This window comes from Muscardinus avellanarius, assembly GCF_963383645.1.
Source record: "Muscardinus avellanarius genome assembly, chromosome: 1".
In the NCBI taxonomy this organism is placed as follows: Eukaryota; Metazoa; Chordata; class Mammalia; order Rodentia; family Gliridae; genus Muscardinus; species Muscardinus avellanarius.
Genome location: NC_137786.1, coordinates 10229433 through 10255762, shown reverse-complemented (window position 1 = coordinate 10255762; position 26330 = coordinate 10229433). Strand labels below are relative to the sequence as shown.

Genomic DNA, 26330 nt, shown 5'->3' with positions numbered 1-26330 from the left:
CTCGGGGTCCCGCCGGTCCCCGTGGCCTCGGGCGCTCCCCGGGCTCCCGAGCATCCTCTCGGCCCAAGTCCGGGGTGCGCCTTCCCCGGGAGGCTCTCCCTCTCCCAACCCGCGCGGCCTCCTCCCCTCTGCGGCGGCGGCGGCTGCTGCCGCGAAAACCAGGAGAAGTGGAACGGCGGCGAGCGCGGCCCCGGCGGCGGCACTGGGCATGCTCGGCGCCCGGGCCGGCGGCGGCGGCGGGGCGGACGCTCGCTCACTCGCCGGGCGCCCGAGCCGGCGCCGAGGCTTCGCGGGCGGCCGCGGGAGGAGCCTCGCCCTGGGCGGCGCGGCGCAGGTGCGGGCGCAGCCGGGAGCGCGGGGCGCCGGCGGCGGGGGCGCTCGCAGCCCGCGGAGCCGGGCAGGGGGCGCTGCGGGCGCCGCGCTCGGGGCGGCGGAGCCGCCTCTCGCCCCATCCCGCCCGCACCCCGGGTCCCGCGCCGCGCTCGACAACAAAGCGGGGGATGCTGCTGCAGCCGGGCCAGGTCCTGACCTTGCCCTGAAGCGGGCGGCGGCGCGCACGGCCCCCCCGGCCCGGAGCCGTCTCGGGCGGCGGGTGCATGTTCTCCAGGAAGCCGCCGGGCGCCGCGCCGCGGGGTGAGTGCCTTTGCGGGGCGGCCGCGGCGGGCGCAGCCTCCCCCTCCGCCCCCTCCGCGGCGCCCGCGGGGGCCGGTCCTCGGCTCCGGGCCGGCGGGCGGCGGGGAGGACCGCGGAGGACCGCGATCGCGCGGGTCCCGGCTCGGAGCTCGGAGGACGGCCGCGCCGGCGCGGGCTCGGGTCAGTGCCTCCCTGGGAGCGGTCCCCGTCCCCGCGCGCGGCCCCCCGGAGGAGGCGAATCTAGGGCACCGCCGACAATGCCGCTCCCGCCACCCTCCAGAAGAGACCCGTGGCATTCATGACGTGCCCGAGGTGCCGGAGAAGACGGGTGGGGGCGGGGAGGGCTTCCCTCCGGTCCCCTGCCCTTATGCTCAATGTCATGACGATGTTTGGCTGAGCACAAAATGGAAAGACTGAGTGGTCTGCGTCCCCGGCCTTTTCTCCTGTCGGCGCTGCCGGCCAGACCCAAAGACCCTCTGGTCTATATTTAGCGGTTTCCGTGGACGGGTTTTCAGCTCCATTCACAGGTTTCCGGGGCTCCTGCGTTTTGACAATAGATAGGGAGGCTCTGGGAAGCGCCGCCTGAAACGCAGGTTTGGACATCTGTGTGTGCATGGGAGATGTGCGACGCGATATTTGGGTGATTCGTAATTAATGGCTGAAAGCAAAGCTGCTTTGCTCACCCCCCCACCACCACCACCACCACACACCCCGACCTCCTTCCTCTTCTGGTGTGTAATGTGTTTCCATCGATTGCTCCTCGGCAGGTCTGAGCCGCTCCACTCAGAATTAAGTCACTGGAAAGGTGGTGGTCTGGGCGGTAGGGAAATAGGTTTGGAGATTTTTTTTTTTTGGGGGGGGGTGCGTGCCCTGTGCGGTTTCCCACAAAGAGCAGTTACTCCCTGATGCCCAAAGTTGTGCTTCGCTGTGGCTATGGGGGTGATGAAGGGGCGGAAGATGAGGAAGAGGAGCAGTCTGTGCTTGCGAGATGTTTCTGTCGTTTAAAAGGACCAGCTCATCTTTGGCTCTGTAAGGTATTATGAACATGCCGAATGTTCTCAGCAAATATGTGGGCTTAGAGAGGAGGTGTGTTGGAAAGAGAACATCAGACCTGACAGGCACGGACTTTCACTTTTAGGATGATGTGACGGATATTTAAGGTTCTGGGCATTTGCTGCAGTGACTTCTGTGGAGATGGGGTGGTTGCTGAAACTACCTTATTGTACATCATTTTACCCGTGGCAGTGGAGTTGGTTTGTTGGTGGGCATTCACCTACATAAGGAAAAGGCTTCGGAGCTGTAACACTTCTAAAATCCCATGGAGAAATGTTTCATACAACATATATCCGAATACAGAGATGAATCTGTGCATGAATTTGTTTGGGGGGGCTCACTGTAGAAGAAGTAATGGAGACATGGGCGTGTATCTTCAGCTATTAACTGGATGCTTAAAACTGCCCGAAATTTCTCTAGCATCTCTCTGCCACATACAGGATCCATTGTTAATATTGCTGAGGAAAAAAAAAATGTTAAGTGCTACCCTCCCTGGTTTGTGGCTTGCAAGGTCTCCGGCTTGAATGAAGATGATTGCATTCAGACGTAGATGTTGACATTCCGGAGGCCTGTAATTATACTAATAACCAGTCAGCATTGCAGGACTACTAGGGTCTCTATGGTTGGAGTTACCTGGAAACTGTGCTTAGTTTTACCAGTATTGCTTTAGCTTAGCGTCTTCTCATTCATTCGGAGAACTTTCCAAGAGCACTTTGCACGCACTGCTGTGCCCCTTTGCATTGTTTCAATATGTGATTTCTTGGGAAAGGATGCATTCGGTGAGGGAGAAATTGCAGTTCTGCCTGCTCTTCTTTCTTCCTTTTGACTGTCGTGTTTTGGCTTTAAAGATGATTCTTAAAGGACCAGCGGATATTGCTCTGTACCTCTGTGTGCATCCAGAGAGTGGCTGATGAGCACGAGAGAAGCTGCATGATTTGTATAGATGGTACTTCTATGCTGTACTGTGGGCTGAAGATGATAGTACCTGATTGAATGGCAATTGTAATAAGTGCGTAAGGTTGTTGCTCTAATAAAATTGCCATAGTCTGTGCAGAGGAGTTATTTAATTTGGTGTACGTTTGTGTTGTTGTATAACCCAGTCATTAGAGATGTCACTAATGTTTTCATTGTTTGTAATAAAAATCAGGCACTGTCAAATTATATAGTATTTCCATCCACTTCACATCTTTCACAATAGAGTAGGAAAGGCCAGTTATTTCTCCCCGGAAAATGGTTCATCAGGGAAAAAAAATGAAATTCAAAGGATAGTAGTTGGAAAATGCCATTTATAATTTTGTTAAATAATTTCTAAGGATAATATCACATTCATAATGGACTCTGAAATTAAAAATGAGCTATGATATTCTCAAATATAATATTACTTGGGGAATATAATTGAACATGTGGTGCCTCTGAAATTTTTATAGAATTTGCTATATTTTGTTGTTTTTATCATAGTTATCTTTTAATATCCTTGCATTTTTTGTGGAATTGGTGAAAATTTTGCAGAGTAATTTCATCAAATTGTCTTTATGTAAGAGACATCAAAGTTATATCTAAAGTAATTTTGTAATTCATTTATAAAGTCAGGCATGCTTTGCATGGGGCAATGTATCTAGTTGTTAAAAGCCAATTAAAGTAAGACACAAAGTATTACATTTAAACTTCCAAAAGTTGTCTCTCTTTTCCCCTCATAATTATTCACAGAAGCCAGCCCTGGTGGCACAGGTTTGTAATCCCAGCACTTGGGAGGCTGAGACAGGAGGATCGCACAGGTTCGAAGCCAGCCTCAGCTGCTTAGTGAGGCTCTCAGCAACTTAGTGAGACCCTGTTTCCAAATAAAGTATAAAAATAGGTCTGAGAGAATAGCCCGAAGATAGAAAACCCCCTGGGTTCTACTCCCAGTACCACACACACACACACACAAAATTATTCACAGAAGATGAACACACCTATTTGTGTTTGTTTCTCTGTGTGAACATTATTTTTTGCTTTTTCAATGGGTAGCTGGCCATGCCATTATGCTTTCTATTACAATTTTCATTTTTAAAAAGATCCCACCTAGTTGGAAGTACTTAAACTCACATGCCATAACTCAGACAATGAAGACCAAATATAGACTGCTGGCTATTTTTTATTTTGGCTAAAGGTCCAAGAGCCACTCTGGAGTCAGATTCTCCCATTGGACCCCATCATGGTTTCCATCATCCACATTGCTAACTTTCCCAGGGTCAGTACCTTGGACCCAGTACTTTGATCACTTTGTGATGGGGTTACATTGCTGTGTGTAAAAAGTTCAACAATTCATGATAATTGTTGCTGGCTTCAAGTTTACCTGTTCATATGCCGCTGCAGCAGCTTTTTATATTATTATAAAACATTACACATGTCATAGGTAAATAGTTTCTATACATTGTCTGCCCATCCAGTCTACTGGTCAATAAACTGCCTGGTTGGGCTTAATGAATCCAATCACATTCACAACCAGTGCCTCCAATACTGAAGGAAACTCACAAGAATATTTTATCATGCTGTGACTTTAGTCTATTCAGTGTTCAAACTTATAACAAAAATGTGTAGTTTTGACACCTCCGGTGGTTGATCTTCTTATCCCATAGCTCTTGAGAGTAATTTCAAGCTCTGTATCATGGTTAATTGATTTGTAGGAAATGTCTTAGCTTTATTAGGATATTGAAGTTATACTTTGTATCAATTAGTTTTTGACAAATTGGAAATAATGACTAAATCAGCAAAACAATGCTTCCTAGAAGCTTTTCATCGGATACAGACATTCACCTGTGTCTCTTGGCATTATCTGCAAACTAATAAACTCGCTATGTTCTGTTCTTACGTAGTACATATTCTACTATATTCCAGTATTCCGAATGAATGTAAACACAAACAGATGTGTTGTAGGGCAGGGTTCGACTCTTATTCGAGAAGTACGTTTCTGATATGCAGTAGTAGTTATTAGAAGACGAGTTTCTACAGTGCGCCATCATGTCCTCTGCTTCCAGTGGGTAAGGAGATGGGGGGTAAACACAAGTTCTCAGTGGATCACATCTCTCTTCCCTCTAAGCTGTGAATCCTCGACCATTTTTGTGATCCTCAGACAACCGTGTTTCTTCCACTATCAATGGGTATAAGTCAAAATATATCAAAGTAGAGGATGAAGGTAGCAAAGGCATGCAAATTGTAAACATGTGTATAGATATGAGATATGTTTACATTTAAAGCTATTGATTTCATATTTGTGTTACTAAGGTTATACCCTCCTTAAAAAAGGTTATTAAATAGATATTCTGTCTCCTCAACTGGTAATACTGTGTAGATTTGCATATAAAATGACACATTTTCTATTCTGAGATATACCATTCCTTTACATATTGAAGTATATAACATTTAAGCTAAAAGTGAAGTAAATTATATCTCCCCAGCACCATTCTTTAAAAATTATTTTAACTTAATAGCTAGAAATTGCAAAACTTTGATATAACTGTTACATTAGTCACCTGATTAAGATCAAATTTTCTACAAAGATTAATGTAGCACAAAGAGTCTTGTAGACAGTTTAATAAGTATTGCAGTATGAGGCCAAATATTAAACATCTGCTCAATTTAGAGCCACAGAGTATGAATCCCAACATAACATTTTTGGGACAAAGATTTAAACACACACACACACACACACACACACACACACACACACACTCAGAGTCAGGCATGGTGGTGCATGCTTGTAATCCCTGCATTTAGGAGTCTGAGACAGGGGGATCATGGTTCACTGACAGCCTCAGCTACTTAGTGAGACCCTTTGCAATTCAGTGAGACCCTGTTTCAAAATGAAGAATAAAAAATAGGCTGGGGGTGTAGCTCAGAGTTAGAATGTCCCTGGCTTTTATCCTCAGTATCCCCCTCCCCCCCAAAAAACAAACTCAGGCAGCAAAAATTATTACATGAAGAGAACATCCCCCCCAGTTGAAACCAACTCCTTGACAAAAAATATTTTAAAAAGAACATAAATCAAAAAATCTAAAGTGTGTGCATTGGTACCTTTTTAAACATAAGTGGTAGTTTCTTCTTGATCTCTTAGATGTGCAGGGAGATGCGGGGTACCTGATTCCCCTAGGCTTAAAGATCTCTGTGGCATCATCAAGCCCAGAGGAGTTTGATATATAAACTGTGATCTCCAGCAACATAATTTTTAAGATCATCACACTTTGATGTATCTTGGAATTTGTTATTGAATATGACCTGTGTAACATGGGACTAATTTATCTTCTGTCAGAAAAACATTTTGACAATAAATGTGGTTATTTATATTCAAATTTATGTTTTGTTGTGGGAACTGCCAATTATGTTACCAGAGTAAGATACATGTTAAAAATACAAAATTTTCCAGTTTTTGTATCAAAGTAAGCAGGTGAACCAATTACATTTGGCTAAATAAATATGTGTCAGAAACTCAACAACTTCGAATGATATGAACATGTTACTTATGAAAAGAGACAGTTTACAGCATTAGATTATGGGAAACAGTTAATTCTATCACAGAAATTAATAAATAAACTTTCTTATTAGTAGTTTTTTGTTGTTATTTAATACATATAATTATTACAACTGTCATTAGAAGTTTGATTTAAAACATATGTATTAGTTAATATGCATTTTGTCATGTTGATTATAGTTCATCATTTTGGTCTGGGGGGTCTCTTCATAATCTGATATGCTCATTTTACTACTTCTACTCATTTAAGAAGGCAACAGCACAAATCATAGAAATGTATATCTTTACTTCAAAATCTATATAATGTATATAGATGTGGATCATTGATGTTTTTAAGGAACCAGATAAATACTTCTTCCTGCTCCCTCGATCACATTCTGACCAAATTGGGATACTGCAGGGTAGATAAAGGAATGACCACCATTCAGTAGACAGCTTCATGTGGCAGCTCAATGACATCCTAGGTCCTGCCCTCCTCTCTCACCGTAGGGACAGAGCGGCCTCTAAGCTGGTAGAGGCCAGCCTTGCTCTCTGCAGGCAAGGGGATCTCCAGAGAAAGAAGGAAGAAGCCAGACAAGCTGCTCCTTTATTCTTCAGAGGCAGAGAAAGTGAAAGGCTGGAGAGAGGCCAGAAGTGTTTCATTAATTAAGTTCCCTTTACCTGGAAGGAAATATCAGAAGTAGGGAAGAAGTGTTCCCCATTGACATGGCTTATAAAGAATTCTGGTTGATAGACTCCTGGATAGAGTAGCTTCACCGTACTTCACTTAGTAGTTGAGCTCTTTAAATATTTCATGGTATTTTGAGATGATCTCAGGAATTATCAGGGGAGTGTCCAATGTCCTGACTGATTTATATTGAGAATGATCCATGAAATTCAATTGATTTATCTATAGCTAACTTTAAAATAACTCGCCCTTAGTAATTCTTCCCTACTCTCCATGTTATTTTTTTAACTACAGAGTACTAAGTGGTAAGAACTGAGCATCAAAGGACAGTGTCAAAATTTGACTTTCTGAGCCATGTATAAGTGATGACCCAGGCTAGCTATTACCTGTAGCATATTCTACCTCACTGTAGATAATTAGAATTTGGCTGATGTTTAATGTTTCGGTATTAATAGTGGTAATCATAGACATAGTTTCTAAAGAAGAAAAAAATTGCATTTTCTAATAGACTCCGTGTTTTCTTTGAATTTCTGCATGATTACTCAACCTACAAATGCCCGCTTCTTAAAATAAATTTTATACTTCCCTATCAAATATTTATTTGGACTTTAACATATTAGAGAAATATAGCAGTCATTACCTTCAGCAATACTGGATAATTTAGTTTTCAGTAAGAGTAACCCCTTTGGCAGCAAATCAATTGTGCAAATATAAAAGATCCTAAAGCCATGTGTGATGGTGTACACTTATAATCCCAGTACTTGGGAGTACTTGGGAGACAGGAGGACTGCAGGTTTGAAGCCAGACTTAGAAACTTAGTGAGGCTCTCAGCAACTCATTGAGACCCTGTTTCTAAATAAAATAAAAAAAAATAGATCTAGGGAACGTAGTCTAGAGGTAGAAGGTCCCTGAGTTCCATTCCTAACAACACACACACACACACACACACAAAAAAAAAAATAAAGTGAAATGAAAATTAAAAAAAAAGATCCTCAATACAGTGCTCATTGGTGGAAAGCTTGTTCTTTGGTACTCTAAGTATTCTGGGTGAGGAAGAGGAAGGACTGTGCCCAAAGTCTAAGGTCAGTACAGATCTTGGCACATTTACCCAGGCATGGTAGTTTGGGTGGGAAGGTTTGAGCTGGTATCCTATGGATCTGGTTGTTGGTGAGACTCAAGTTGATTTGAAAAAGAATAATGCTTTAAAACCCATTGTAGACGCATGGATATAGTATACCATTTTTAACTAGAGACTACAAATACACACACACACACACACACACACACACGCGCGTGTGTGTGTGTGTGTGTGTTATTTTCAAAGAGTAATTTTATGGGGAATGGTGGAATACTCATGATACATGATATATAAGGCTAAAAAGAATATCAAGGCCAAAAGCTATGCTGAATATGATACCCAGCACACATACCCCCTCCCACCACACACACACAAATGCAAGAACACAGTGTTTATGGCAGGGTTTCAACTGTTTAACTTTTTGTGTAGTATTTTACCACTAAATGTATCATAGTTAACATATGTTACATAATATGCAGAAAAATTATACCTTTGAATTTTTGTAAATAGTATTATATATTTGCTTTGAGATGTTTTATTATTAAATTTGATGTGTATTTTGTAGGTTTAAAAAGTTGGTATTATATTTAGAACTCCATAGTGTATTAGTAAAGTGTTTTTCTCCTTTTCAAATAATGTTTTATTAATATTTTTGTTTTAAACATAATTTGTTTTCATTAAATATTTGGAAATATGATAAAAAGGAATTCAAGTTCATGCCTCCTATCAGTATCCAGAAATGACCTTAATTTTGGCATAAGGGATATTCCATATACATTTAAATATAACTTTCTTATAACTACTCATATTCTATTTTGTTACCTTTTTTAACATATAAGGCAGCCTTTCTCCTATAATTAGTATTCATTTTTTAGTGTCTGTCTCCCATGCCATTATGTAACATCATTTACTTAAATAGCTCTATATTTTTGGTGATTGATGGTATTTTCATTTTTTGGCAGTATTTTCGATGCTGTGATTAGAATCCTGGTTGCTGACTTCTTTTTATCAGGTTATTTGCTTTTGATTTCTTCCTGGAACTGGATGTTTTTACCACTGTTGCTACATGTTGCTAAGGTGTCCTCAAGAAAAGATATTATACTTTATGTTTCTATTAGCCAGACATGAATGGGCCAATTTTACCATGATTTCAACAACAGTGGGTATTATAATCAGAAAAAAAATACCTTTTCAACTGTTTAGGGGAAAATTGTGTTTCCTGTAATGTAACTCGCTTCCTTCTGAATATTGCCAAGGTTGAATGTTTCATTATCCTGTTGTCCACTTTTAATTCTATGAATTGCCTATTTATATCTTCTACATATTTCTAATTTAGTCTGGTTATTTCTTTTCTATTGATTTATGGTTTTTTTCTGTAGGAATTATGTCATCCTTTGTCATTTCTTAATAGTGTATGCCTGATTTGATTACATATTATTTTGGAAGCATAGTTCTATAGGTTGGGATTACATTTATCCACTTTTTCTGAAGTGAGAAACCTTTCATTTCTCACTGATTGTGTGTTTCAGGAGTAAGTATAACCTTGGAACAGATAGTAGAGGCGAGAGCTTGAGTTTCCCCCCATCTGATTGTTCCAAGGGCTCAGCAAGTGGGGGGCTTACTACTGAACGTCAGTGTTGACTGGGGAGAAGTAACGATCCTGAGAGTTCAGGTTGTCCTGAGAGTAAATTAAGAGCCAAGCGCCAATGTACTCAAAATTCACGGCAGAGTTTACAGCGTCCTAGACATGAGAACTTAAACACATCAACTATTTGTACTGTGATGAAATAATAAAAATATAAAATAATTTTCTATATTTCCAGCCATATTTTATGACATGAAGCATAAGCAGGCATCTGTTCCAACTCAGGGGCCTCTGTATGAAGAGGCCTGGGCTCCCAGGTGGATGGTTTCTGGGCATGATACAGATATTTCATGGTATGATACAGACACTTCACTGGGTCATCTCTACGGTGAGTTCTGTTTCTCGAATTCAAGTTCACTGGGAACAGTAAGTTAGAACCATGATTCTCAGGCCAACAGATACATCATTTTCCATAGTCAGTTCCTATACCCAGGGACTTGTGCCTTTCTCCAGGGTCACATAGGACGGTACTTCTCCCCAGTCCCATACTATGCCGGTAATCTGTCTATTGCATCATGGGTCCTCAAATCCTAGGATAATAACTGAATGCACACTCAGTGGTCAGTTAAGCATTTGGGATATACGCATCCTCTTTTTTTGGTCAAAAATGATTCTTGAAAATCATTTAAATTTATTATTGAACAGTAGAAACAACCATTGTGTTTGAGCTTTCATGACTAGAACCATGGACTCTGCTGTGTGTGTTTGCTTGGGATTCGTTTTGGGTACTTGGGGCCCTTGGGAAGGAACAATGGATTAGGATTCAGAGTTCTGAAATCTAAATCATGCTTGGCATTTGCTTTTTCTTGTGACCTTGCATCTGTGCCTATTTGTTATTTTCTCGCTAAGATCAAAACTCTCAAGGAGTTTTGTGAGCATGATATAATACATGCGAAGATGCTATGGGAATGAAAGTAATTAAATAATAAACCTTTTTTTGTGTCTGGTACTGGGGATGGAGTCCAGGGACATTTTATATCCGAGCTGCACCCCCAGCCCTATTTTTTTTTTTTTTTGTGGTCCTGGGGATGGAACCCAGGAGCCTTCTACCTCCGGGATACACTCCCAGACCTTTTATATTTTTTATTTGGAAACAGGGTCTCTTAAGCCAACGTGGCTGGCTTCGAACCTGCGCGATCCTCCTGTCTCAGCCTCCCAAGCGTGGGGAAAACAGGAGTGCGCCACCACGCCCGGCCCAGCCCTATTTTTAATTCTTTATTTTAAAACAGGGTCTCACTGAGTTGCAAAGGGCCTCACCAAGTAGCTGAGGCTGTCTGTGAACTGTGATCCTCCTGTCTCAGCCTCCCAAATGCTGGGATTACAAGTGTGTGCCACCACGCCTGGCTGTAATAAACCTTTAAGCATAAAAATATATGTGTTGGAGCTTTGGATTATATCTAAAATAGGGAGTTTTTAAAATATAAGTTAAAGTCAAATGATTTTCTTGCCTCTACAACTGAATCTGTGAACTCCATTACGGATAGGATTATAAAATGCCAGTTTTCTTTTTGTGGTACTGGGGGTGGACCCAATGGACTTTTCTATCTCCGGCTACACTCCCAGACCTAGTTTAAACTTGATTTGCAAACAGGGCCTCACTAAGTTGCTGAGAGCCTCACTCAGTAGTTGAAGCTGGATTCAAACTTATGTGATCCTAATGTCTCAGCCTCCCAAGTGTTGGGATTACAAGTGTGCACCACCATGCCCAGCTCTAAAATGCCAAATTTTTAATGGTTGTAAAGATATTGCTACATTTTGTGCTGTTGTTTTTTGTGCCCAGGAAGGCCTCTCCTCTCCCCATCAGTGGAAATATTTTTTAAAAATTTTCTTTATACTTAAAAACTTGTAAGTTATGTCAAATTGGCTCAAAAAAATTCCCTGTATTTTATTCCTTTTGCCCAGCTAGCTGCTGCTGTTTAAAGAGGGAGTGGGGTAGGGTAGCAAGTAGCTCTCTTTCTCTTCGAGAGTGAAGTTTGTAGAGATGCCTCCAGAATATTCTTTTCTTTCCTGGTGGGCTGCTGAGTCTAGCACCTACAAGGCTTTATCAGAACTGTTTTAGAAGTGTGAACCATAGTTGGCTTCCATTTTTTTTAGCATATTTCCTTAAATACTTTGAATAAAATTGCAGAGATTTCTTATCACTCCAACTATAGCCTGCCAATAGGAAGATATCATGTGTAAGTTGCAAAAATTCAATTTGTTCTATGTTCTCCAAACTTTTGAAGGAAGTATAAAAAAGGAAAGTTAAAATTCTACATTGAAAGCCAGGCGTGGTGGCGCGTGCTTGTAATCCCAACGCTTGAGAGGCTGAGGCAGGAGGATCGCACAGGTTCGAAGTCAGCCTCAGCTCCTGAGTGAGGCTCTCAGCAACTTAGTGAGACCCTGTTTCCAAATAAAGTATAAAATAGGTGTGGAAGTACAGCCCGGAGTTAGAAAGCCCCTGGGTTTCATCCTCAGTACCACAAAAAAGAATAAAATAAAATTCTACATTAAGTATGCTATTGAGTGAGTAGCAAGACCGTAAGTATTAAGAGAGGAAATGCTAATCACCGATTGGCTTGCTTCTTATAGAAATTATAGATGTAGTCCATTTTACTTTCAATAATATAAGGTCTTTCTGCAGTTCAGGGAACGTCGTGTGATGACGTTTATAGTGACACCATCCTTCCTGTTTGTGCAGTTGAGGGGGCCAGGGGGTGATTCTACTTTGCACCAGTTAACCCAAGAAAGAAGCAGAGTGCTAACACAAGGGGCAAGAAGATGGATGGCTGCAGGAATTGACACTCCGGGCTCTCCCGTCTTCCTCTACACATTTTTCCTGTGGATCTACAAGACTGAGTACATTCTGGTGAGCTCTGAGCTAGGGACTGGGGTTTGGTAGCACTTGCTAAAAAGTAGGAATTTCAAGAAGCGGGAAGGAGCAGCGAGCTTCAAGTAGATATATATATATATATATATATTTTTTTTTTTTGCAAAAGATTTTTTTTAGAATGGGCTGATCAATAGGTCATTGATTTACTATGCATTCAACAAACTGGTCAGAATACAGTTTTTGAGAAAGCAAGAAGTTATAAAGAGTAGCAAACAACATGTTCTGAGCGTGTTTCTCCAGAGCTAGGAAATTTGTCCCCTTCTGAGCAGTTTAGCTCTTTCTCCTGGGTGAATCATAGGCACCTCCATCCTTTTCAAAGCCGGATTTCTCACTCAGGTGACTGTGCGGCCTTGTTTCCCATCACCTCTCCGAAATAATTCTTTTTCTCTGTGTGCTTTCTCTCTCAAAATGTATTAATTGTGGTTAGGAGTCCAGGTTTTTCAGTCCTAAACACAAACACGTATGTTTACACAGTACAATCAGATGACTATATGTGGATCCCTCATGGCCTGACAAACTGTGTGTCTGGCAGTCGCTCAGTTTTACCTGCAGAAGAGCAGGTATGACCATGCCAGTGGGTGCTCGGGTAACAGAGACCTAGAAAGTACTGTCTTGAGCTGAACAGGGTGTGGGAAGAAATATAAGCAAAGCATTTCCTTTGACTTTTAGCATATTAGTCTTAAACCAGCTTCTTGTATTATAGCTCTTGCAAGTGAGGATACTAATTCAAAGCAATGTAACAGATTTTTGGACCAGTTGATCTCATCCTGCTGTCTGATTCTCAGATCACCTGGGGGTGATGCGCATCTGATAGTCAAGCGCGTTCTCCTCCTTACAGTTGGGTATCATTCTAGCTAATTGGCATGGGGTGGGCCGGGACTTGTTGACTCTCTAGGTTTTTCAGCTCAGACCTAGAAAAGATGCTGTCTAATGCTGAGAGTTATTTCCTCTCGATATCCTTTATACTTAAAATTGTGTTTGTTGATCGTTAGCTCTCTTTTTCCTTCTTAGTGTTCAGAGAAAATTGTTATGCAAAGTATAAGAAAAATGTTTTACTTTATTTGCTGGAGTTTATGCATAATATTATATGTGTGCATGTGTGTTTGTGAGTGTGTGTGTGTGTGGTACTGGGGATGGAACCCAGGGGCCTTCTACATCCGGGCTATACTCCCAGCCCTATTTATTTGGAAACAGGGTCTCACTAAGTTGCTGAGAGCCTCACTGAGTAGCTGAGGCTGGCTTCGAACCTGCACAATCCTCCTGTCTCAGCCTCTCAAGTAATGGGGTTACAAGCGTGCACCACCACACCTGGCTTTAATATGTATATTTTTACTTAAATATCTGCTGATATGACAGAATTGGTTTCAGTTTTTCTGCTGAATAGTTTACATATAAGTAAAAAATTGTTACCTGTATATTTATTGCAGACCTATCATTGAAAATAGATATTGCCGATCATTTGGCAAGAGGTAGTGCTGGGGCGTGGTGGCTCATGCTTGTAATCCCATCATTAGAGAGGCTGAGACCAGAGGATCGTTGTTCATGGACAGCCTCAGCTACTTAGTGAGGCCGTCTGCCACTGAGTGAGACCCCGCTTCAGAAAAATGAAGAATAAAAAATAGGGCAAGGGGTGTAGCTCAGAGGTAGAATGACCCTAGGTTTCATCCTCAGTATGCAAAAAAAAAAAAAAAAATGGTAGGGCTACTTCTATGTCCGTTATGAGGCACTGAGAAGAACTCTTAGTGTGGGCTGGACATTTTTAAATATGCACATGCCACTCAACATTTTTTTAGTGAGACTTTGGCATGTGGAAAATTTTAACATCATCATATTAAGAAGTGAAGGTGTATGAACACACTGGTTTAAAATTAGAGAGACAATATAAAACTTCAGATTTGCAGTTTTTAGGTGTGAGACATTACAGAGCAAATCATGTCAGAGGAATTCGTGAAACGCCTCACCAGTTGCCAGAAGATGGTAGAGCATTTTGATGACGCATCTGTAGATTGTAGCGCTGCATGGGTAATTGACTATGGTACTGAATGGCATAATCATACCCAAATCTAGACTCTACCACATACTGTGTGTGTCCCAGACCACAGAAGTCCAGGAAGACACGCCCAGAGACATTCGTGTTGGGATAGGGCGACCTGGCTTTGGGAGGACTTCACTAAATCATAGCACTATAAGAGACAATCTTAGTCAGCTCCGGACGTCTTAATAAAATACCACAGAATGGTGGCTTCACCAACAGATACTTATTTTTCATAGTTATGGGGGCTGGAAAATCTAGATGACTGTCATAGGATTAGTTGCAGCAAGTGAGGGCTCTTCCTGGTGGGCAGATGGCTGCCTTCTAAGGTGTCCTCATGTGGCCCTCCATGGATTTCTCTCTTTCCTTCTAAGGCTGTGCATTCCACCATGGGGGCCTCCCTCTCATAAACGTATATAACTTGACTTACTTCTGAAAGGGCCTATCTCCAAGTATCATCATTTCAAAAGTTATGACGTCATCATATGAATCTGGGCTTGGGGGAACTTGTCATTCTTTACAGAGATGCCAAGGCAAAACCAACCCCTAAGGCAAATTTTGACGATATTGGTATTGAATTATTCCATCCACAAATGAAAATTTCCAGTGGATACCATAGGGTCAATCTTGGAACTATTTGGAATAACTCTTCAGTTCACTCCAAGCATTTAGCTTTGATTTATTAAATATAGGAGGCAACATTGAACAATGTGCTATAAAAAGCACCTAGATACACATGTCCATATTTTTTATTGTGGTACCTCCAAGTTACTTTTTACATGGCTTTTCAAAATGGCATGGATGCTCCTCACCTTGGTGGCATATCTACTTCTCGTTACCCTCACTTTTTATTAAACCGTTGACCCATGTCACCTCGTCTTTCACCCAAATTTCTATAGCAAGTTCCTGGGGGCTACCTGCCTTCATTCTGCCTCCTGTGGCTCATCATTCCCAAAGCTGATGGAAGGATTCTTCCAGTCCACCTCCATCTTGCCTTTGACTATAACCCTAGCAGTGACAATAAGTAAAATTACATCCCCTTCATGTTGTATCTCAGCTTTTTTCTCTGCCTCCCTGGTTTATTAAACTCTTAGTACTTTGTCTTTTTATCTCTCCTGCTCATGCTGCTTAAGTAGAAGTTTCTCTCCTGAGAAATGTGGCTTTAGCTCCTTTATAACACATGTGCAAACTAGAAGTCATCTTACTCATTTGCCTTAGGAGGTTGTTTTCATGGGTCCCTTCATTCCAATGGGACTTCCTTGAAGGTTTGCCATTGAGATGACTTTAGGATGGATTCTATACCGATAGAGCCCAAATGGAACTCATACGCATTAACTGCAGGCCTGACTTCTAGAGAAAGACCTTATTTAGGGCATATTTTTAATATATGGTAGTCGTTGAATCATATCATTGCTTGATGTTGAATGAGAAGACAAGTTAGGAGACAAATAATCTATCATTCAATGGATATGAGAGATCCATATGAGAATTAGCAGCAGCTGCCTGCATCTACATGTGAAAATCTAATAGAAGGCTTTCGCCTATTAAGTCAGCTACCATGTATTTTATGGCATACCCAAATATAGCAGGTTGTTTCTCAAAGGCCGATTATTTCATAATAAATTGAATATGAATATGCCAGGTATTTTGCTGCTGGATGATGCTAAACATACTTTTAGAAACAAAACATAGATCTGTGCCATGTTTATGTTCGTGGTACAATAACCATCATTTCAGAAAAGTATTGGACTTTGAAACACAGGGAATTGTTAATTTAGATGAAAAAAATTTCAAGCTAATTTTTAAGATATGGTCTTAGGAGAATGTGAAAATAAAATGATGGCAAACTAATGGAAAAACTGGAAGTAGTTAACATAGATAGTTATGAAAAGTAGATTTATTGCCAAAGTGAATGTATATTTCCCATTGCATTTAAATTGGAAATACTATATATGATTTGGAATATTTTCAACTAAAAGAAAAGTCAATTATCTTAAACTACTATAACATTATCCAAAATTCTAATCTGGAGATAAGGCTCTGATGGATATATGTTCAATACATTATAATGTCTTTTATAAAGAATAAATGTTAATGTGTTTGGGATATGGAATTTTTTGTAACTATCACATAATAAAATGTTAGAACCTAATTATGTGACTTCAAGACTGAAATTTCAGTAGTTTTATGTTTTCTTTTATTTCATCTCATAGAGGAAATATCTGTAATTCAGAGTTAATATAAAGTGAAATATTTGCTTTTATAAATTTTAATATCTTTTGTTTGGACTACACTATTCCAGAATCCTGTTTTATTTAAGTGAGCTATGCCTTCAGTGAATTGTGTTTGAGATAAAAACTGAACATTGAAAATGCTTGAAGTTATCAAATGCACCATTAGAGTGATGGGTTCCTCTCACCTAGCAAGTGCATTTTGAGGTGGTTATCCTTTGATGTTTAAATGGTCATGGCCATTTGATTTTTTCAAATGTGTTTTTATCATATCTCATATCATAATGTAAATCATGTTGACAGTGCCATGCATGCATACAAGCACTTGGAGCCCCCTTCGCCTCCCCATTCCCCCCTTTCCAATATAGAATATTGAGGCTGACATTGGTACATCCGCATATGTACAATAGTGGATGGTAGTATTTCCATTAATGAACCTCAGTCTTCCTCCTCCCCTTTTCTTTGGCTCCGCTGAGATTTTTCCTCCATCCTGGAACATTTCATGCATACATATTTATGCATCTTTAGATTTTGAATCTGATCATCACTGTCTTAAATTGGCCTCTGTAAATCATGTCTTAAATCTGCTGACTGAGTTCAGTCTTGGAGAGCACGCTGGGGTCCGTAACTTGGTGTGTGGCCTTGGTAGAAGAGCCAGAGGCTGGCCGCCTCAGGGGAGGGTGGCAGGTGGTATGCTTGCCACTTCTCAAGGTCTTCAAATGCCCTGTTGACATTCTACGTGCCACCTAATTTTTTCTGCTTTTGTCTCTGAGTCTTACAGAATCATTGTTTGCCAGTTATTTTGGAGGTATTCTATGCCTCCAAAAGGTTTCTCTTTAAGAGTTCTTCTGGGCATTTGAAAAATATGCACCCAAGCCCACATCGCATCACTCTGTTGCTGCTGAGAATGTTAGTTATGGCTATGTAAAATCCCTGATATATTACCATCTCTGATCTACAGAAACGGCAATTTCAATATCATGAGTTTTATTCTCCTTATTTAGGGAACCAAAGAAAAATCTAAAAAGAATATTTATGCCCCTCCCCCCTGAAATTCTCCATTTTGTGTATTAACAATGAAGAATCTCAAATTTGATTGTATTTTCAAATACTAAGGGAGATGTGCCAATTCTTAGGCATTGGGGGAAACCATTGATTGGATTAAGGTTGGCATGGCTGGAAAGAATTAACTTAAGTCCCTGAGCAGCTTAAAGAACTCAGGGCTGGCATACTTGGCCCTGGGGAGCGGAGTGCAGGCAGGCACTGTGCCACAAGCAATGCTCTTCTTATCTTCAACAGCAATTCTCTTTCCTGGGTTTTTAGCACAGTTGTGAGTTGTAACTTTGCCCTTTAAACGTCAGAGGAGGAGGAAATTAATGAAAGAATGTAATGCTCGACTATTTTTATGAGACTATCTTTTACGTTTTGACTTTTTTCACTTTAAAATGACCCATGATTATTCTAAATGAGGTTAGAATTCATTTTCAGCATAAACTTTCAAGCGATGGAGAGGGTGTGGTGGCACACGCTTGTAATCCCCGCCCTTGGGAGGCGGGGACAGGAGGATTGCGCAGGTTCGAAGCCAGCCGCGCTTGGCTTAAGAGACCCTGTTTCCAAATTTTAAAAAAAAGTATAAAAATGGGTCTGCAAGTGTAGCTTGGGGGTAGAAGGATTTCCAGGAACTCCTGTACCACCAAAAAAAAAAAAAAAAAAAAGAGAAATGGAGAGGGAGATATGTTCAATCCTAATCAATGGGGCAACAGAACAATGGGACCTCCATCTCAGTAAGTCTTCCATGACCACTGAGGTAGGGAAAGGATGTGTAAGACCAAGTCTTTAACTCTTAGTCATATCCCATCATGCCCAACTTATGAAGGAGAGGGATGCCCAGCCATCCCCCAAGGATGAGAACAGGGACACTGGTGAGCAACTCTAAAAATATTATTTAGAAAACTGGTATCTTTGAGAGCTGAATGACTTAGAGATTTTTTAACTCTAAGACTTAGTTACTTTTTATGAACCTATAGCTTTCATACGTAAAACACACGTTATTTTGGAATTTCTGTATATAAAATAGAAACTCAGATTTTTGTACAAAATTAAGAAAAAAATGAATGACAAGACCTAATTATAAAACGTCTGGATCCTATTCTATATTATGAACATATTCTATGTTGTGAATTATTCTATATTATGACTACAGAGAATATATAGATGCATAGAAATATGTATTCCTTATAGAATATTAATAGGTAGAATATATTCTATGGTACAATAATGTTGTCAGATAAAATATTAGTGTGGTCCAAAGCCATTGTGCTTATTTTCAAGAAATACTATTCCCAGATGCTAGGAGAAGATAGAGAAAAGTTTTAATACATACTTATATACAAGACACTCATACACACAGTTTTTGAATAAAGCTGAAGACCTGATTTTTGTTTCATTTTGGTCTACAGAGTGAATCCTATCAGGAGACTTGCCAATTTTAAATGTCTCTCTCATCTTACTCTGTCTTCGCCCTCCCGCCCTGTTTCCAACTCCCCTGCCAGCCGATGCATCCCTCCTAGGGCCCGGAGAGCGGTGGTGCTGCAGTCCTGTGGCGCTGCTCCACTTGGCATCTGCCTCACCCTCTCTCTGCCATGTGGGTACCATCTCCATGGCAACCATGGCTGCTCTGCAGGCAGCTCTGCCATGTGGGGCGGCTGGAGCTGGCAGAGGCGATCCAAGAGCAAGGAGGCCTTGAAGAGCCCCAGAAAAAGCTTCCAGCGTAATTGTGGAGGCAGAAAATGAAAAATGTTATTAATTTGAGACATCCTGGCTAGCAGTGAAACTCCAGGGAGGCCCCGTCTTTCCGCCGCTCCCACCTCCGCTTGCTTCTTTCTCCCCCATCCTGCTTTTCTCTGTGGGTATCTGAGGAATTATGGGCTGGTCAGATGTGTGGCTGGAAAAGAGCAAATCTTGGCTACGGGTGACTGATCACATTCATGAAACAGCAAGGGGTGTGTGAAATGATAATCTGAAAAGACGTCGACACAGAATTTCGAGGTCAGTGAATCTTAAGCTGCAAACTTCAGCTTGGGATTCTAGAAATAACTTGTCATCACTTTTGCAGCTGTAGAAGCTTTAGAGGGGGTTTTTGATGCAGTTGTACTCGGTTTGAGACCTGGGCTCTGGAATACCGCTGGACATTTGCCTTTCCTGTTTTCTCTAAACATTGATCTAGCCTCAGGATGAGATGGAGACTGAACTACAAAGGCTGTTTGTTTCTTGGGCTCCTCTGAACATTGCCTTCCTTGCCTGACCTTTTATATGGGGAGCTCATCCCAAGACAAGCTTGCAAACTTTTACAAAACATAACACATATTGGTGAAAAGAGAGAGCGAAGACGAGAGAGAAGATGATCCTTAGGGACCAGAATCAAGGAGAACGTGCACTGTTTATAATAGAGGTTTTAAACAACATGGACTTTATATAAACGTGTTATACAATTTGGTCAATACACGTTGCTGTAGTTTTATCAACTATAAAGTGATAGACAATTCTGAAAAGATACAATAACTTTTTCTCAGTATGCCTCTGATTTTTTCTCTAAAATTTGTTGGTTTGTGTTTTCCGCACGTGTACATTAAAATTGGTAAGCTCTTCTCTACTGCGTTTTAAAAGGAGAAAGCTTGAATAGAAGAGAATAGTGTTCTGCATTGCATTTATTGGGTGCAACATTCATTAACTTAATTCTGCCATAAGGAAAGTCTCAGGATTTTGCTTGCTACACTTTGGTGCTTAAATATTTTTGCTTATTAGTTGAATTTATGGGTAGATTTATGAAATTCTGTGCTTATAATTTAAATTTTATTCTCCTTTCCCTTTTACTGTAGCCCATCTTCTCAAATGAAGCCAAGTATTAGTCTTTTAGCTTTTGTGATACTTGTATATTTTTTTGCCTTGAGGATAAGTGATACTGGAAAATAGAATTTGATGGTATGCTGACAACCATGGTGATTACTATTGAAAATGAGGGATTTGTTTTATTTATTTTTTATTTTTTTACTTTTGGTGGTACTGGGGATGGAACCCTTCTACCTTGGGGCTATACTCCCAGACCTATTTTATATTTTTATTAGGAAACAGGGTCTCTTAAGCCAGCGAGGCTGACTTCCAACCTGTGCGATCCTCCTGTCTCTGCCTCCCAAGCACGGGGATTACAAGTGTGCGCCACCACGCCTGGCTGAGGGATTTGTTTTAAATCTCTGTTTTCTAGCCGAAGTTTAGTCAGTAACATGAAATAAAAGATTGCCCAACCATAGATTACTTACCATTAGTGGCCATCTATAAACACATTCAAATACTGCTAATACTGACCATTTACCATTTTTCTTTACCTTTCGAAGATGCTTATTTTAAAAATCAAATATGTGTCCTAATATGCTTGAATTATGATAATTCAAAAAGTTTACTTTTAAAAGTTAAATTTGAGTCATCATAATGAGTTTTAGCAACTGTTTATAATTGAATTTTAATTAAAGAGCAAAGGGCAGAACTCATTGTGTTTAGTGAAGAACATAAAGAAAAATTCCTAGTACTTAGTGCACATATTGGAAAAGAGGAACCACTAAAATCTAGTGGGCTGAGTGCTCATTTTAAGGAATTAGAAGAAAAAGGACAGTGGAGGAAAATTAAGGAAGACAGGTAAAAATCACTGTTGCAAATATGCATATTATAGTCTTTCCTAAGAACCCAGGTTTAATTTAATAACTGAAAATTCATATATCAGTCAAAATGACTTTGTTTGTTTGTTTGTTTGTTTATTTATTTATTTATTTATTTATTTATTGGTGGCGGGGTTTGATCCCAAAGGTATTCTACCTCCAAGCTATATCTTCAGCCCAATTTCTTTGTATTCTTGACTTTGAAAAGGTTCTCACTAAGTTGCAGAGGGCCTCACAAAGTAGCCGAGGCTAGCCGCAAACCTGTAGATTCTCTTGTCTCAACCTCCCAAGTACTGGAATTACAAACATGCACCATTACGTCTGGCTAGAAACCACTTTAGTACTTACAACAGAAAGTATTTAATATAGAGGATCAGATATGCAGTTTACAGAAGAGCCATCAGCTTTACTAATTGAGGAATTAAACAGTGGAAGTATCTTTGTGATCATTCTTAGAAAACCATGATCCCCCTGATCTTAGAGCAGGGATTGCAAAATAGGCTCTATGTTGAAACCTTCCCCCACCTCCGTGGCTGGAGATTTTTTTTTGGCATTATGACTATGTGATAGATATTACTTGTATCTGTGTATCGAAGCCGGGGATACTGCTGAACATCATAGGAGGAATAGGACAGCCCCTGCTACTTGTACACTGACATAGTAACAAACTTTAGAAAGTTTTTATGACTCAGTGTGGATAAAAACAGCAAAACTGTAAAGCTGCACAGTGCTAGCTCTGAACACTTGTTTCAATCCAGCATTATTTAATGCTTTTACATATGGGGTGTATTTTAAAAATAATCTTTCATGCAAACCAGGCTGTTACTTTTACTCTCTATGCAAAGTTCCTTCTCTTTTATGTATATGATTTTCAATTATTTGTCTGTTGTGTATGTATGTACACAGTTTGTTGTAGATATGATTCTATTGACTTTTATAGACTGATTAAATGTTAAGGTGGGAATTCGTAGATGAATTTCTTATTTTATGAAATGCGTATGTGCCCAAAGTCACCTTCTTGAAAACATATATATATATATATATATATATATATATAATAAATGTTATTTTTCTTTGTACCAGTCTATCTACAATCATAGCATGGCATGGTCTGTCCTCTCAAGGGATTAGAGAGATGGAATGGATCTTGTCTTTTTCTTTATAAGAATTAACACCTGGTTGAAAAAGATATAAATGGAAAACACTCAATAACATAATTCAGTCATGATGCAAATATGAAATGGGAATGTTTGAGCTTCCCTTGAAGTTTTGGTTATTTCATTCCATATTAAGGATATTAAATTACAGTGTTCTTGTCAAGGGCAGTGAAATGACATTTGGTCTTGGTGGGGGGGCTTGGTTGCTTTCTTTCCAATGTTCATGGATTGGGTGCTTCATGTGGTTTTATCTTTCTAGTAACATTTGGAGTCTACTCAAGTTCACTGTATTAGTCAGCCTGAGATGCTATACAAAATATCATAGACTGAGTGACTCATAAGCAGCCTTTATTTAAAGCAGGGCTGAAGTAGAAGCTAGGGAGAACAAGGAGAGACAGACAGACAGACACTCTGAGCGAGAGTGTGTGCTCATGCTCTGGTGTCTCCTCATGCGAACACCCCCCCCCTTCCAAACCAAAATTCCTTTCAAAGGCTCCACCTGCCAATACCATTAAATTGGGAGTTGGACATTCAGCATATGAGTTGGAATCGGGATTAAAAACATTGCATCCTGTTTATTTTCTGATGCCAGAAGTTACTGTGCTTTGTGTGATTATTCATGTTTCCCAGACTATGAAGATTTTGGATTAAATTGTGTTTTCTTAGAGTAACAGTCATAAGAGGTCATGTACTTGCACAAATCCAGTAGTGAAATAGGGGGGTATAAAGCAGAAATCAAGGCTGTGGGGAAAGCTAGGTAATTTCAAAGCTAGGAACTGAATACAAGAATAGGATAATAGCTAGTCTGGATCTAGAATTTGAAAATCAGAAGAACCTAGGTTTCTACCAGAATGATTTAACAATTTGGAAACCTTTTCCCCTAAAGGAATAAAGACTACTGTTCCATAGGGGGAAAAACATTTTAAGTTATCTACCTAATGGAAAGGAATTATGCATGAATAAATACTATGAGAGGTCAAAAAGTCTTGTTTGTTTCCTACATGTGCAAAACAACTTGAGATTAATACACTGTGCATAATTGTTTGAAAGAATCAAATGAGTAATTTCTATATGTTTCTTTCATTTCTCTCTTAAAAGGTGACTGGGTTATATTTTCCTTTGAAAATTAATGATGGGATTTAGCTTGCTTTGGTAAAGGGTATGTGGCTGGCAGATTGTGGTGCTAACTTCCTGAGTTAAACATTATATTCGAGCTGGGCGTGGTGGTGCACGCTTGTAATTCCTGCACTTGGGAGGCAGAGATAGGAGGATCACATAGGTTTGAAGCCAGCCACGCTGGCTTAAGAGACCCTGTTTAAAAAAAAAAAAAGTATAAAATAGATCCGGGAGTGTAGCCCAGAGGTAGAAGGGCTTCCAGGAACCCCAGTATTACCAAAAACAAACAAACAAACAAACAAACAAACAAAAACATTATCACATTGTATTGGCTCAGTGATATTTGATATTTGATACTGCTGCAGTGGGTTTGTGCAGTACAGAGCATATGAAATGACTCCCATAAAGAGGACACGAAGGAGAGGTATAAGAATATGTTTTATCATTAAAACTTAGTGTTTTGACTTAATAATAGTTCAGGGGAGGGTTTTTAGTGTATGAATAATGAATTCCAAAATTTTCATTTTTTTCCTATAAGTGCTCAGTATACCATTAGCATTAATTTAAAGATGTGGGAGCCTATATTGGGAGGATGCTGTATTTCCCTAACTTCTATACTCCCCTACAAGTAGAAATATTAGATTTCCCCCCTGGGATTCTTCTCTATTTAATATATGATTGTGGGATGTGTTCCAAGACACCCAGTATATGCCTTAAATTGAAGATAGTAGCCAGGCATGGTGGCGCGCACCTGTAATCCCCGCGCTTGGGAGGCTGAAACAGAAGGATTTCACAGGTTCAAAGCCAGCCTCAGCTACTCAGTGAGGCTCTCAGCAACTTAGTGAGACCCTGTTTACAAATAAAGTATAAAATAGGTCAGGAAGTATAGCCTGGAGGTAGAAATCCCCTGGGTTCCACTCCCAATACCACAAAAAAAGGAAAAATGAAGATAGTATGCAATCACATGTCTCTTAAATGTGATCCCTACTGAACGTCGATCTTATGGGTAGCCTATACAGCATGGACACTTTGGCCAAAGGCATGTTTGTTTGTTTGTTTGTTTGCTTGTTTTTGTCATGCTGAGGACCCAACATGGGGCCTTTCACATGCTAGGCAAGTATTCTATCACTGACCTATATCTCCAGCCTCAAAGGGATGATTTCTAGCTTCATTGAGATGGAACAGGATAGTGTGACATTTCGTAAAACTGCAAAAAAAATCTACAAATTAAAATGCATAAGTTGCTTAATTTCTGGAATTTTGCATATAATATTTTAACACTTCCCTTGATCAAAGCTAACTGAAACCACCCCATTCCCTCCCCTCCCTCCTTCTCATGTTTGGCTTAGTGATTAACTTTGATATGTTTGTGAATGTGTGTCATATACAGAAGTTTATCTTTTTAATTTCTGGAAACTGGCATCTGAGCTGAGAGTCCCAATACAGTGGGGTTCTGTGGATGGCCCTGTGCACTCAGCGGATTTCTCATTGTGTTTCATGGATGGAAAGAGCAGTCCAACTCTCTGGCTGCTTCTTAGAAGGGCACTAATCCCATTTAGCAGAGCTCTATCCCAGGACCTAAACACAGCCTGATTATCTTCTTGAGGCTTCATCTCCAAATAGCAGCTAGTTGTGAGTTAGGGTCAACCTGTGAGTTTGGGGGGTGACATAGTAAGGGGGAACGACAGTACTTCTTTCCTGTCGGCAACTCGGTCACCTGCTGGTCCTGTTAGATGGAGTCCACAGCTGCTGTCAAGCAACACATACCCTCCTTCACTTTAACCAGGGATCTTAGGGTTAGCCTTTGTGTGTGTGTGTTTGGGGTGGGGAGTGTTCCACTCAGAAAGGAGATGCAGGATATAGCTACTTTGGCTTCTAACAAACTGATAAGTCAGCACTATCAGCAATAAGTTCATGCCATATTTTTAATTCCCAATGACATTTCTTAATTGGTTCAGAATGGAGAGGTGACTTATAAGCAACCTGTTATACTGATTGTAATGTTATGGTAAAGTGGACCACTCATGGACGGTCAGTAAACTCTCACTGTGACTCAATTCGCCTTAAGGGATACCTGCCTAGGTGCTGGTGATAAGTGACCTCAGCCCTCCCAGCGTGCTCCTCTGTGTACACTGAGCAGCCTGAGTGCAGAGGCACCACAATTTCACCTCCTTTGCCTGTCAAAAGGTTTGTAAAACAATGGCCATGTTTTGATATAACTGCTATGATCTTTCAGTACCAAGTCAGGTGATTTCAGATAGGATCATAAGTCCGATTAACTTGAAATACCTATGCTTAAATATGCTCTGCTTTACGGACCATAAATATCGTGAAACTACCATTTCCTGTTTTGTTATTATCACTTAGGTGTTTTGGACAGACACACAAGTCACTACTGAATCCTTAGGAAAGAATGAATATGATTTCTACAAGAAATATCCAGAAATGATCAAATCATCCTCACTACTTCTTTACCTTCTTCTCCCCAAAGTATGTAATCAATTTTCCTTCCCAGTGGTAAAATAGGAAACTTGCCAGTGAATACCCTTTTTGCTATAATTTTGTCTTGTTCTCAACAAATTTCAAGCCTCCCAGTGTGTTATGGAGAGTTGGCACCTTTGAAATGACTA

General features: G+C 40.4%; 1 protein-coding gene across 2 annotated transcripts in view; it reads left to right on the top strand.

Moving 5' to 3' along the window:
• Positions 1-596: 596 nt before the first annotated feature.
• The window catches only part of CTNND2 (catenin delta 2), a gene marked incomplete at both ends in the record, with an annotated part of 995918 nt that continues 970184 nt past the window's right edge, over positions 597-26330 (top strand). For both annotated transcript variants that reach the window (XM_080715500.1, XM_080715499.1), the window contains one exon: positions 597-633. In XM_080715500.1, coding sequence (XP_080571626.1) covers positions 597-633 — 37 coding nt within the window. The remainder of the gene's footprint in view (positions 634-26330) is intronic.